Source organism: Moschus berezovskii, chromosome 5, assembly GCF_049115385.1.
Source record: "Moschus berezovskii isolate FMDL1 chromosome 5, NW_MosBer_1.0, whole genome shotgun sequence".
Lineage (NCBI taxonomy): Eukaryota > Metazoa > Chordata > Mammalia > Artiodactyla > Moschidae > Moschus > Moschus berezovskii.
In genome coordinates, this window is record NC_142464.1 from 53552814 (window position 1) to 53566536 (window position 13723).

At 40.4% G+C, this 13723-nt stretch overlaps 1 protein-coding gene across 2 annotated transcripts in view; it reads right to left on the bottom strand.

The window, feature by feature from the left end:
* Positions 1-11672: 11672 nt before the first annotated feature.
* The window catches only part of SEL1L3 (SEL1L family member 3), a 112297-nt gene continuing 110246 nt past the window's right edge, over positions 11673-13723 (bottom strand). For both annotated transcript variants that reach the window (XM_055434425.2, XM_055434426.2), the window contains exon 24: positions 11673-12789. In XM_055434425.2, coding sequence (XP_055290400.2) covers positions 12650-12789 — 140 coding nt within the window. In that variant the 3' untranslated portion in view covers positions 11673-12649. The remainder of the gene's footprint in view (positions 12790-13723) is intronic.

The following is a 13723-nucleotide window of genomic DNA, read 5'->3' on the forward strand; positions in this document are numbered from 1 at the left end:
CTTCTCTCCAGGGAAGAATACTGGAGAGGGCTGCCATTTCTTCCTCCAGGGGATCTTCCTGACCCAGGGTTTGAACCCGAGTCTCTTATGTGTCCTGTAGGCAGACAGGTTCTTTACCACTATTGTCACCTAGGAAGCCCCTGAAGTCCTAATGAGTACTGTTTTTCTTACATTTGTGTCTCTTCTTCAAATGTTAACATTATTCTTTAAAACAATTACTGATCTCTGTTAGCTTTAAAATAAATTATTAAGACTTTGTTTTTTTAGATCAGTTTTAGGTTCACAGCAGAATTTTAGGGAAGGTACAGAAATTTCCCATATACTTCCAGAATCCCACACATTCACAGCCTTTCCTGTTATCAACATCTCCCACCAGAGGCGTACATTTGTTATAACTAACCAACCTATACTGGCACATCATAATCACCAAAAGTCCATAGTTTTCATTTTGGTTTAATCCCGGTGTTGTACATCTGATGAATTCTGCCAAATGCATAATGACATGTACCCATCATTATGTTATTAACATCATTCAGAGGGTTTTCACTACCCTAAAATCCTCCATGCTTCCCCTGTTCATCTCTCCCTACCCCCCTCTGATCTTTTTACTGTTTCCCTAGTTTTGCCTTTTCCAGAATGCCATGAGTTGGAATCATACAGTATGTAGCCTTTCCAGATGGGCTTCTTTCACTTAGTAATATGCATTTAAGTTTCTTCCGTATCTGCTCATGGCTTTCTAACTTCTTTCTTTTTAGCTCTGAATAATATTCCATTATCTGGATGGACCATAGTGTATCCATTTACCTACTGAAGGGCATCTTTGTTGTTTCCAAGTTTGGGCAATTATGAAAAAAGTTGTATTAAATATTTGTACGCAAGTTTTAGTGTGGACACAAGTTTTCAGTTCATTTGGCTAAATACGAAGGAGTGCCATGGCTGGATTACATGTTAAGACTATGTTCAATTTTGTAAGAAACTGCCACACTGTCTTCCTAAGTGGTGCAGTCCTGCCAGCAACGGATGAGGCTGGGACCAATGCTCTTTTCTGTTCTGTGACCTCTCAGCAAGGAGTCTGGCAAGCTAAGTGACTCGCCCACAGGAGATGGCATGACATGCGAGACAGGCTGGTTCCCAAACACCAACCCAGTACATTTCCTTTGTGGAGAGAATAGAAACTAAAAAATAAGAGCTCTCCTTACAGTGTGCCAGCTAGCCAGGGCTAGCTAGGCTTTGGTTTCCTTGTCTCTAGTGCCTCTAAGAATCATTGCTCTGTAAACACCAAGGGCCATCAGGTTGCCACTTTGAGTTTCTTTGCCTATTGAGGAGCCAACTAACATTCTCTACATTTTTTTTTTTTTTTTGCCACACCAAGCAGCATGTGGGATCTTAGCTTCCCAACCAGATAGAACCGCTGTGCCCCACGCATTAATCACTGGACCATGAGGGAAGTCTCCTTTGGTTTTCTCCTTGCAAAGCCTCCAGAAGGCAAGTCCAGGCGTGGACTTGCAAGTTCAGGGCCTGCCTTTTCTGAGCTTACTCGCTGCTGAGTTCCCAGGTGGTGCTAACCCACAGGGACACCACCGGCCTGGCAGAAGCTCTCTTTCACTGCCCACCCTCACCTCCAAGCCCTGTTCACAAGATTCCTCTCATCTGATGTGTCCCATCCTATCTGCTTGACCCCAGTTCTGCCCATCCTGCATGAGTCAGCCCCACCTCTGAGTCTATCTTTCATTTATGGGCTACCACTATTGCCCTTGAGCACCGAATGCTTTGAAACATCTCTTGTCTTATCTTCATAATGGTTTACAAATTTACTACATTCACGTGCTTTGGATATATATTTTTCATTTCACCTGTAACCTAAATTTCCTTTTGAGTGTAGGTCCTTCGGGTATTGATAGGGGTGGTTAGAGAAGTAGGGTCAGAAAACTATTTATTCCAGTGAAATAAACTAACTTTGTGCCATTGGGTAGTTTAGTTTATTTAGGCAAATTGCCTACTCTCTCAGAGTCTCCCTTCCCCAACCCACACACACATTATTCCTCTCAAAGATGGTATCAGTGTTGGAATCTGTGGTGTCAAAAAAATAATTCAGGAGACTGCCAAGAAGAAGAGCTTATTTAGGGTCTTAAGAATTAAAATTTAGGAGACCCAGATTTGGGGAACCTGAAGGAGTGTTCCGAGGATGAGAAAGAGGGACTTAGAAAAATGAAAAGCCACAAAGTTTTTAAAAGTTGCCTAGTATGAATTGTGACTGACTCTGTACCTGGGTCTGAAAATATTTGCCTTAGGGAATCACAAATTGTTTTAGGGTAGGGGTCTGAAACATATGGTGACTGTCATGAGTTATCTTAGGGTAAAGATGTGATAAGCATCTTGAGTTTCTGGCAGTTTTTCTGGGTTACTTCATCAGGTCAAAATGTTAGATTTCATCCAGGCTGATGTGCCTAAGTCACACTTCCTTAATAACCTCCCAGCGCCATTTTAGAGAGCTCTCTTAGCAATGTTAACTCTATTTTGATTTTCCTTTCACAGTGAGATGCTTGTAATATGTAAGATGTCTTCACACTGTCTAGTCATTGGGCCAATCTCTGAAGTTAACACCTGCCTCAGTAAACTTGTGGTCTCCTCCCTTGTCTTAAGCATTGCTTCCAGACATCCCCTCCAACATCTTCTTATTAATGGGCTTCACTTCTGGCTCTCATTGGTGTTTAAAGATTTTCATAGCTGCAGAGCTTGCTAGAGTCTTGACAGCCAGCACCCTCAGTGCCTTTCCACATGTCCCCCTTAGGGCATATAAAAGTTTCTGGACACTTAACTACACAGAAAGCTGGCAAGACTCAGAGAAGCCAAACTCAGGCTCCTCCCCATTGGCTACAGCAAACAGGCACTGGTTGTGCCCCAGCTATGGGCAGGGGATCTTGGTGCTTTCCAACAGAAGCAGAACAGATCTTTCTAAGCCCTAGGACTCTCCTGCGTTTAAGGGTCAGTCCTCCTGGGAACTTGTTAAGTCTTGTCTGACTCTTTTGTGACCCCATGGACTATAACCCACCATGCTCCTCTGTCCATGGAATTTCCCAGGCTAGAATACTGGAGTGGGCTTCCATTTCTTTCTCCAGGGAATCTTCCTGACCCAGGGATTGAAACTGTATCTCCTTCCTTACAGGCAGATTCTTTACAATTTAGCCACATAGGAATCCCCCTGGAGACTAGAGAGGATGTAAAAAAGGAGAACTGTGGCATCTGTCTTCCTCCTCTAGACCCTATTTTTCTGTTCTTTTTTTCCCCCACCACTCTTTGGGCTAGAAAGAGTGGATTTTTCTCTTACTTACTTTATTATATTCTTTCAACCATAGCATGTATTTGTCACAAATGGAAGAGACATTGTCTCTACACTACTGATAGAAAAATCTATGAACTAGTCTTTCAAACCTATCCCTTGATATACTAAAGACTGTAGGAAACATCCCTTACCAGGCTTAATTTGCTAGTCCATTATTCTGTTAATCTGAAACCAAATACTTTGGCTTTCTTCTACCTTCTGGTTATAAGCTTCAGGGCTCTCTATGAGAGAGAAGACTTCAAAGGAACATGAATTATAGGGAAAGTTAAAATACATTGGTTTAATACTTGTGAATATTAACTCAAATTTCACCTTAACACTTGTGGTTTTATTTAAGTTCTTGTATTTGTGGGTTTTGTCTCTATAAGTAAGTAGAATGCTTGTTTTAACTACTAGAGTTTCACACAGTATTTTATCAGAATAAAAGAAAATTAGAAATAAAATTTTACAGCTTCACTGAGGTATAATTGACCTACAATATACTGCACGCCTTTAAAGAATACAACTTGATGAGTTTTGAAATAGGTAAACAAAGTGAAACCATCATCATAATCAAGATAAGGAATTATCTGTCACTCTGAGAAGTTCAAAAACCATCTTTCCCCCAATATCATCCCAATCCTTACATGCCCTAGGCAGTCAATGATAATCTTTCTGTCACTATATTTTAGTTGGCATTGTCTAGAAATTTATGTGAAGAATAATTTGATATGTACTCTTTTTGGGGGGGAGGGTCTGGCTTCTCTCACTAAGCATAATTACTTTAATATTTATCCATTTCTTTGTGTGTGTATAAATAGTTCATATTTTTCATTACTGGTTAGTAATCCATTTTATGACTATAACATAAATTGTTTATCTATTCTTTGGCTCATAGACATTTAGGTTGTTTATAGTTTAGGGCTATTACAAAGGAAGCCACTATGAACACTGGTGTACAAGTGGACATGTATTTTCATGTATTCTTGGGTAAATACCTAGGAATGGAATGGCTAGGTTGTATGGGAAGTAGAGTTGCCAGATTTAGGAAACAAAAATATATATACCCCAATTAAATTTGATTTTTAGATAAACACGCAATTCTTTAGTATATATATGTCCCATTTGGGACATACTTAATTTTTTTTCACTGTTTATGTGAAATTCAAATTTAACTTTGTGTCTTTTATCTGGCAACACTAAATTAAGAAGTGTACTATTAACTTTTTAAGGAATTTCTTAAGCTTTGTTCCTACAGTGATTATATCATTTTACATTCCCATATTGCATTCCAGTACTTTTTGCCACCTGATGCGAAGAGCTGACTCATTGGAAAAGACCCTGATGCTGGGAAAGATTGAAGGAAGAAGGAGAAGGGGGCAACATAGGACAAGAAGGTTGGATGGCATCACCGACTCAATGGACATGAGTTTGAGCAAACTCCAGGAGATGAAGAACAGGGAAGCCTGGAGTACTGCAGTCCATGTGGTGGCAAAGAGTCAGACACAACTAAACAACAACATTCACATGAGAAGTAAATGAGGGGCTTCCCAAGTAGCTCAGTGATAAATAATCCCTATCCCAGTATTCTTGCCTGAAAAATCCCATGGACAAAGGAGCCTAGGGGGCCACAGTCCATGGGGTTGCAAGAGTCAGATATGACTTAGCAACTAAAACAAATCCCTAGGAGGACTGACCCTCAAACTTAAACGCAGGGGAGTCCTAGGGCATAGAGTCAGACAAAACTGATTGAGCATACATGTGCGAGCAGTCAATGAGAGTTTCATTTGCTTCATGTCCTTGCATCAGTCTTTTGAATTTTACCAATCTAATGAATATGCAGTGTATGTCAATGAGGCTTTAATTTGCCTTTCCATCATGACTAATGAATGACATTAAAGTATATTTCAGTCTGCTTATTTGCCATCCCTATAGTCAGCTTCATGAGGAGGTTATTTTGTTCAGCTTGTTTCTCCTTTTTTTTTGCATTGAGTTTCTGGTCTTTTATTATTGAGTTGCAAGGATTCTTTACATATGGTGGTATATTCAAGTCCTCTGTCATATACATTTTTGTTTGCAGATATATTCTCTCAGTTTGTGACTTGCCTTTTCATTTGGGTAAGTGTCTTGTGAAGAGGAAGAGTTCCTCATTTTGGTCAAGTCCAATTTCCTGATTTTTAAAATCTATAATTCATGTTTTTTTTGTGTCCTACATAAGAAAATATTTGCCAAATTCAAGGATACTAGCACTTTCTTCCACAAGTTTTATAATTTTAGTGTGTACATTCTTTGACCAATTTTAATTTTTATATCTGGTGTAAGGGAAGAATCAAATTTTTTGTTTTGTTTTTGCTTATGGCTATTAAGTTGTTTTTATGAAAACATCTTTCTTTCTCCAAGGCAGATAATTTTTTTTTTTTCTGGCAACTTTGTTGAAAATCATTTGACTGTATGTGTGTGGCAATTTCTGGGATCTCTATTCTTTATCATTTATGTCTATTTTTATGCCAGTATGACACTCACTGACTTAATAACTGTAGCTTTATGATAAGTCTTAAAATCAAGTAGTGTCAGTCTTTCCAATTGCGTTCTTATATTTGTTTTTACATTTTTTCTTTTACATTGCTTTATTTATTCCAGGTCTTTGCATTTCTACATAAATTTTAGAATCAACTTGGCAATTTTTACCAAAGTATCCTGCTGAGATTTTGATTGTTATTGCATTTAATCTATAAACCAATTCAAAAAGGATTGCTATCTTGAAAATATTGTCTATTAATCTATGAACATGGTATATATCTCCATTTTATTTAGGTTTGTTTAATTTTTCTCTTTTTTTAATTTTAAGTAATGCTCTTAGTTATCAGAATACAGACTCATAAACTTTTGTTAAATTTATCCCTAGTTTTTTTATATTATCAGATACTGTGTGTTGTTTTACACTTCATCCATCCATCGTATACATTCTCCAACTGATGGACATCCAGGCTGCTCCATCACCTTGCTCTCTCAGTACTGCTGTGAAGAGCATTCTCCTTCATATATATTCCCCATGGGACCTGTGCAGTTTGTGGAGTCTGTACTCAGGAGGGTTTGCTGAGTCTATAGATATTTAATTTCACCATTACTGCCATATTGCTTGCCAGTTTGCCCTCCTAGTGACTAAGAATGAGAGTTACTATTTTCCCATATACATGTCTTTCTCATTCGTGGAAATATGGCTATGAAGTTATACCTTTTAATTTTAATTTGTATTTCTTTGACTTCAAGCTAGATTGAGCAGCTCTTTATTTGTGAGTCATTAAATTTTCTTCATTTATGAATTACCTGATCATAGGTTTTGAATATTTTTTCTACTGGGTTTTCTGTTTGTTGTTGTGGTTAATTAACATACATTCCTAGTGCAACCTATATATTGACCCTTTGCAGTGTTGGATGTTACAAATGCCTTCTCCCAGCCTGTCACCAATCCACCAACTTTGGCTGTGGTAGACTTTTCTGAATAAAAAACCTTCATTTTTGAAGAGGGGAAATCTATATATTGTTGTAAAAAATCTTTCCTCATTAAAATGTGTAAAATATTCTCCTACAATTTCTCCTACTAGCCTTGTGGTTCTACTTCTTATGTTAAATTTTAATTTATTTTGAATTTTAAAAATAAAACACGAAGTACAGGTTCAATCTTATTTTTCCTCATATGATTGGCAAATTTCCTGACTCTATTTATTAAATATTCCATTCATAGTCCCAGTGAGTTGTGATAATATTTTATCACACATCAAATTTCCATATAAATCTGGTCGGTTCCTGTGATCACCATTTTTTCACCTGGAATCATTTGTCTGTTCCTGCATCATCACCCTATTCTTTCAGCTATTTCGATTTTGTTGTATAATAATATTTGGTAGGTCAATGCACTTTACTTTTCTTTTTTTAGTTAGTTATTCATGGATTTTTATTCTTTCATATAAATTTTAAAATCAGTTTTCTAGTTTCTCACAAAATCAGGACTTTGATTAAAATTTCAGTGAATTTATATATCAACTATGAGGAAATTGACATATTTTTATGTTGTTATCCCACCCATGAACTTGGTATATCGCTTTATTTATATCTTCTCTATATACTTTTTAAAAAATGTTTATTTATTATTTATTTTTGGGTTTTTGTTGCTGCATACTGGCTTTCTCTAGTTTTGGTGAACAGGGGCTACTCTCTAGCTGCGGTGCCTGGGCTTCTCATTGCGGTGGCCTCTCCTGTTCCGGAGCACAGGCTCCAGGATATGTGAGTTTCAGTAGTTTCAGCTCCCTGACTCCAGCTCCAGAGCATGGTTTTGGTAACTGTGCGGCACAGGCCCAGCTGCCCTTCAACATGTGGAATCTTCCCAGACCAGGGATCGAACACATGTCCCCTGCATTGTTAGGAAGGCTCTTAACCACTGGACCACCAGGGAAGTCCATTATGTACTTTTAAATTAAAATTCTTTTCTTGGTAAAGATATATTGAATTCATTGTTAAGTTAATTACTAGACATGTTTATCCTTTTTATAACTGTATTGCTATTGCAAATGAACTATTTAATTTACAATATTTATTATTTTTTAAATATCTGTTTTTAATAAATATAATTCTTTATTATTTTATCATTTAGTTATTTGTTGGTGTGGGAAAATGCTAATCTTTAGAAAATTTTTTTGGATTCATTGCGAGGATTATGGGATCCTAGTTACTAGATCAGGGGTTGAACCCGCACCCTCAGCAGTGAAAGAATGGAATCTTAATCACTGGTCTGCAGGGAATTCTCAAAAATACTGTTTTTTTTTTTTTTTTAATTAACATTTTGGACACTTTACTGGGACTTCAAATGAAGTCTCACAACTTGGCCTCTCCCTCTATCAGACCGCAGAAAGACTACCATTTCCCCAGTTCCCCAGGGGCTTTGCAGTGATTAAGCAATAGATAAATTTGGAGGTCTGTCTCAAACTTGTCAAAATAAAGTCATTAAGAATGAAGAGAAAGTCCAAAGCATGGATCATAAATTCAAATACCTATGTAAGTTAAGTTTAAACAGCAGGGAATGGTGGAGACAGGGGCAAACCAGAAAGTACAAGATCTATCTAAAAGGAGCAGACCTTCTCAGCTTCAGCCAGTTCTTTCCATATAGCAATGAAAGTCCAGTTTTTTCACATCTGTAGATTTTTCTAGGAAAAGCCTAAAATCTTTGAGATAGCAACATAATTGAATTTTTCAAAGTATTTGGTGGACCAAATAAATCACATCTGTATGCCAGATCTGTTTCACAATCTACTGAACTTCACCCTCTGGTCTAAGAATGTCCCAAGGAGAGGGGACAATAGGGAAGTAACTAAGTATCACCTCTGGACCCCATCCTTCCATTCCTTTTTTTCTCCCCACCCCCCATCCCCACCCTCCAGCCCTGTTGCCTTCACTACTCAGGGTTCTATTCCAGCCAGCATGGACATCAAACTTGTGGGAACTGAGTTTAGAACATAAGGAGAGAAGATGGAAATCAAGGCTGGACCTATATCATACTGTCTGAGAACTCTCAAGAGAACAGGAGTCTAAGCTGGAACAGGAATTGGTGGAAGACCTACTAGCTTCCCTGGGGGCTCAGATGGTAAAGAAACCAGCCTCCAATGCAAAAGACCCAGGTTCAATCCCTGGGTCGGGAAGATCCTCCAGAGAAGGGAATGGCTACCCATTCCAGTGTTCTTGTCGGAGAATTCCATGGACAGAAGAGCCTGGTGGGCTACAGTCCAGGGGGTCTCAAAGAGTTGGCAGAACTGAGCAACTAACGTTTTTACTCTCTTTCTACTGGCTTCAACTGAAGTGATTGAAGTGGTTTGGCTCTGGAACCACTCCTGTTCTTTCCAGAATCAGCTGAGATAAGCATGTTTGGACAACTGTCTCAGATCAGGACAGCTCCCAAGAGTCCATATTCTGGACCTTAATCAACTTCCCATGGTTTTTTATGTTGGTATTATGGGCTGAATTGTGTCCTCCATGATTTTTACAGTGGTCATGTATGGATGTGAGAGTTGGACTGTGAAGAAAGCTGATCGCCGAAGAATTGATGCTTTTGAACTGTGGTGTTGGAGAAGACTCTTGAGAGTCCCTTGGACTGCAAGGAGATCCAACCAGTCCATTCTAAAGGAGATCAGTCCTGGGTGTTCATTGGAAGGACTGATGCTAAAGCTGAAACTGCAATACTTTGGCCACCTCATGCGACGAGTTGACTCACTGGAAAAGACTCTGATGCTGGGAAGGATTGGGGGCAGGAGGAGACGGGGACGACGGAGAATGAGATGGCTGGATGGCATCATCGACTCGATGGACATGAGTTTGAGTGAACTCTGGGAGTTGGTGATGGACAGGGAGGCCTGGTGTTCTGTGATTCATGGGGTCGCAAAGAGTCGGACACGACTGAGCAACTGAACTGAACTGAACTGAACTGAAAACTCACATATTAAAGTCTTAATCCCCAGTACCACAGAATGTGATCACATTTGGAGATAGGGTCTTTAAAGAGACATTCAAGGTAAAATGAGGTCATTAGGATGGGCCCTGATCCAATAGGGCTGGTGTCCTTGTATTAGAGGAGATTAGGGCACAGACATACACAGAGGAAGAGTATGAAGAGATACCGTTAGAAGACATGCCACCTACACGCCTTGGAGAGGCCTCAGAAGAAACCACCCTGCTGACATCTTCATCTTGGATTTCCAGTCTCCCTAAGGCAAGAAAGTAAATTCTGTTGTTTAAGTCACCCAGTCTGTGCTACTTTGACATGGCAGCTCTGGAAGACTAACATAATTGTGTTTCTTGGAAACAGACTCTTAGTGCAGGGTTGTGTGGGAAGGTTTATAGGAGCCTTTATAGGAGATGTCAGGAAATCTAAGATGAAAACAAGGAGGGCAGAATTGGGCAGAGGGACAACTTGAGCTAGAATGAGGGTGCCATCAAGGTGGTATTCTGGAGCTAGGGTGGCCCTTCAAGGACTGTTCCAAATTGAGGCAAGGAGCCTTTGTTTTCCTACGTCAATCATTATCAAGGTGAAGGAGGGGTGATGATTTTTTTTTCCCCTACAAGGAATGTTTGGTAATGTCAGAACTATTTTGGCTGTCACAACTGGCCTTCGAGGGGGTGTGTGCGTTGGGGGGTTGCATGCACTATTGGCTTCTAATGGGGGTAGAGACCAGATGCTGCTGTTATACACCCTAATGCCCAAGACAGGCAACCCCCCTCCACCGCCCCACAACAAAGAACCACCTGACCCCAAATGTCAGTAGTGCTGAGATTGTGAAAACATCCCTCCCAACATTAACAAGTCATTGGCCCTGAGCTGCATTTGGAAAGATTTTACTTTGGGCAGATTCCTGTCACTGATGGCAATTCCCAGTGAGGAGTGCAGCTATGAACTGTCAGTGGCCTGTGTTCCCAGCAGCTGGAGAATAGGTGTGCTTGCCATGAAGAGCATCTAGGTGGACCAAAGAGCCCTTGATCTGATGCCTCAACTTCTCTTTCTAATAAAGATAACAACCAACCATGTTCAGGGCACTGCCCTGAGAGTTTTACACGTTATCCTACTTGATAGCATGTGTGCTGAGTCACTTCAGTTGTGTCTCTTGTCTCTTTGCAACCCTGTGTTCTGTAGCCTGCCAGGCTCCTCTGTCCATGGGATTCTCCAGGCAAGAATACTGGAATGGGTTGCATTTCCTTCTCCAGGGGATCTTCCCCACCCAGGGGTCGAATGTGAGTCTTCTGCACTAGCAGGTGGGTTCTTTATCACTAGCGCCACCTGGGAAGCCCTGTGATCCCACTTAAGCCTCATGAAAAGCCCAAGAGGTGGGTTACATGGCCAATATTTTGTAAAACAGTAATCCCGGACTCAGAGAGGTTAATCACTCACCCCAGCTTACACAGCTAGTAAGCAGCAGAACCAGAATTTGTATCCAGGGCTGTTTGACCACAAAGTCTAATGTTTTCACAAGCAGGAAGGATAGTCTTTGCTAAAACAAGAAGAGTACACAGGGCTACAGACTTGGCCTGGAACTGATAGAAACCCAGCCTCACAACAGCAGAGCCCTGAGACAATGGCTGACACTGTGTGAACATCCCAGGGCCCAGCCCCTGAGCTCAGGCTCCCTGGAGAGGAGACTCCTACCACCTCTCTATCCACAAACGTTAATGGTTACCAGCAAAAATCCCTCTCATAAAGGGACTTTTTCTGTTTGCCTCCTTGAGGTGAATGTATGGACTTTAGGGCTTTGTACGATGACAACAGTTAACTACAAAAAAGAAAAAACAAAAAGCAGCCACTTCCTAGGAGTCAATGGTATAAAAATAATTTTTATTTACTACTGTAAATAAAGTAGTGCAAAGAGTAGTTTGGACCCACAATATTGCATTACTGATTTATTTACTACCTTAGCAGCATACAGTGTGGGCAGTTGGCTCTTTCTCTCCTCTCTCTCTCTCAGACACACACACACACACACCCCTACGCAGATGCAGGCAGGCATAAGGGGTGGGGAATGAGACTATGAGCTAAAGGCTTGTTTCCTGCATTTTCCACTGCTGCCAGTCTATTCTAATGGGTAATTCATGGAAAAGACTACACTTAAATACTAAGAATTTTCTAAATGTTATTTTATGGATTGCAATAGAAAGTAAATGACATCCAACAGTGTCATTAACCGATTTGGAAGCATTACGACCCTAGAAAAATTCAAGGAGAAAAATGTAAACCCATTTACAAAGCCATTGCCTTTCCTGTGTTTCCAGCCTTAACCTATTCATTTCAAGGTGCCTCAGAAATGCTGGTCTTAGATGTCAAATGGAAATCTGTCCATGGGACTGCGAGGAGCAGGGCAGTAGCAAACACGCATACCAAATATTATCCAACTGGTAGAGAAGTCACAATTTTCTGTTGTTTTAATAAAATGGAATGAACAAGGGGCTAAGATTCTTAAAATGCACCTCAGTGTATAAGGATTTGGATACACCACAAGGCAAACTCTGACTCCCTGTACACACAATCATTAGGTATGGACATCCAGAATAATCCAGTTGACCTTCCCAACACACCCCTGTGATCAGGATGCTCCTTGTATTTGTTTGATAACCTTTGGTTTAACCACTGTCTGCTCTGTGTATTTCTTTGATTAAAAAAAAAAAAAGACACCAAGTGCAAAATTCGCATCCAGTTGAGAAGACATTTAAGGTGTATAATGCCCCAGCCACAGCTCTCCAATACCAGTTGTTGAAAGAATTCTCTCTCATCTGGAGAGACCTGGATTGCACAGTTCACCCACGTGGCTCTGGATTGTTGGTGACGGTGGACTGGTCCTGAGCAGAGGCGTCTGCCGTTGGAGTCACAGCTGGACTTGCAGTGGGGGCCGTAGGGTTCGCGGAGGCCCGGGCTGGTGTCAGGTGGGAACTGCTGGCTGCAGAGACACGGGCATAACACATGCTGAATCCTCAAAACAGTATGACACACAACCACACCTGGACTCTAGCAAGCCAGAAGAGATGCTTCTCGTCTAGTGTCCTTGACACTATAAACAGATGAGCAACTTTGGACCCATTATCTTGGTTCTTTGGACTTTGGTGTTTCCTCCTATAAAATGGCAATTGGAATAGATATGCAAAGATCTCTGGGAGTCTAAGTCCTAAAATTATGCTGTGAATTCCAGGTAAATATTAAGAAAGAAAGAAAAAGAGGAAAAGAAAGGGAAGAAGGTGGAGGGAGGGAAGGAAGGGAGAAACAACTCTTGGTCTGTGTTTTCTATGGTCATCTCTCTTTTTTTCACTTGGTGTTGATGCAATGCAAGCTATGGATTATAGCAAGCAATCAGAAAAGAGTGTTGGTTTCATTCATATTCTGATTCCATTTGGATGATATGCCAAATTTGATTTAAGCTGAATTATTTAAGTACATGTATATAAACTTTGGAAAACATAATTACCATGCTCAATTATTTATCAATTTACCTTTAGTAAGAAGCTTGGACCACCATAAAGATTAGGGAGGCTTATAAAGTTTTATACTTTATGTCAATAGTTTTCAAGTGGGGGTTGTTTTGATTTCCAGGAGACAGTTGGCAATGTCAGTAGACATTCTTGTTTGTCACAACTGGAGGGTGAGGTACTACTGGCATTTAGTGGGTAGAAGGCAGGGATGCTGCTAAGTATCCCCCACTCCCATCAACAAGGAGTGATTCAGCTCCAAATATCACAAGTGCTGAGGCTGACACACCTGCTTTAGGCACTGAGGCTGAGATATATCCTGGTCCATCCGTAAGACTGGGCTCTGGGACCTGGCTGCCCTGCCTTTAATCAGTGATGTAACCTGAGACAAGTTACCCACTCTCTTTCTGC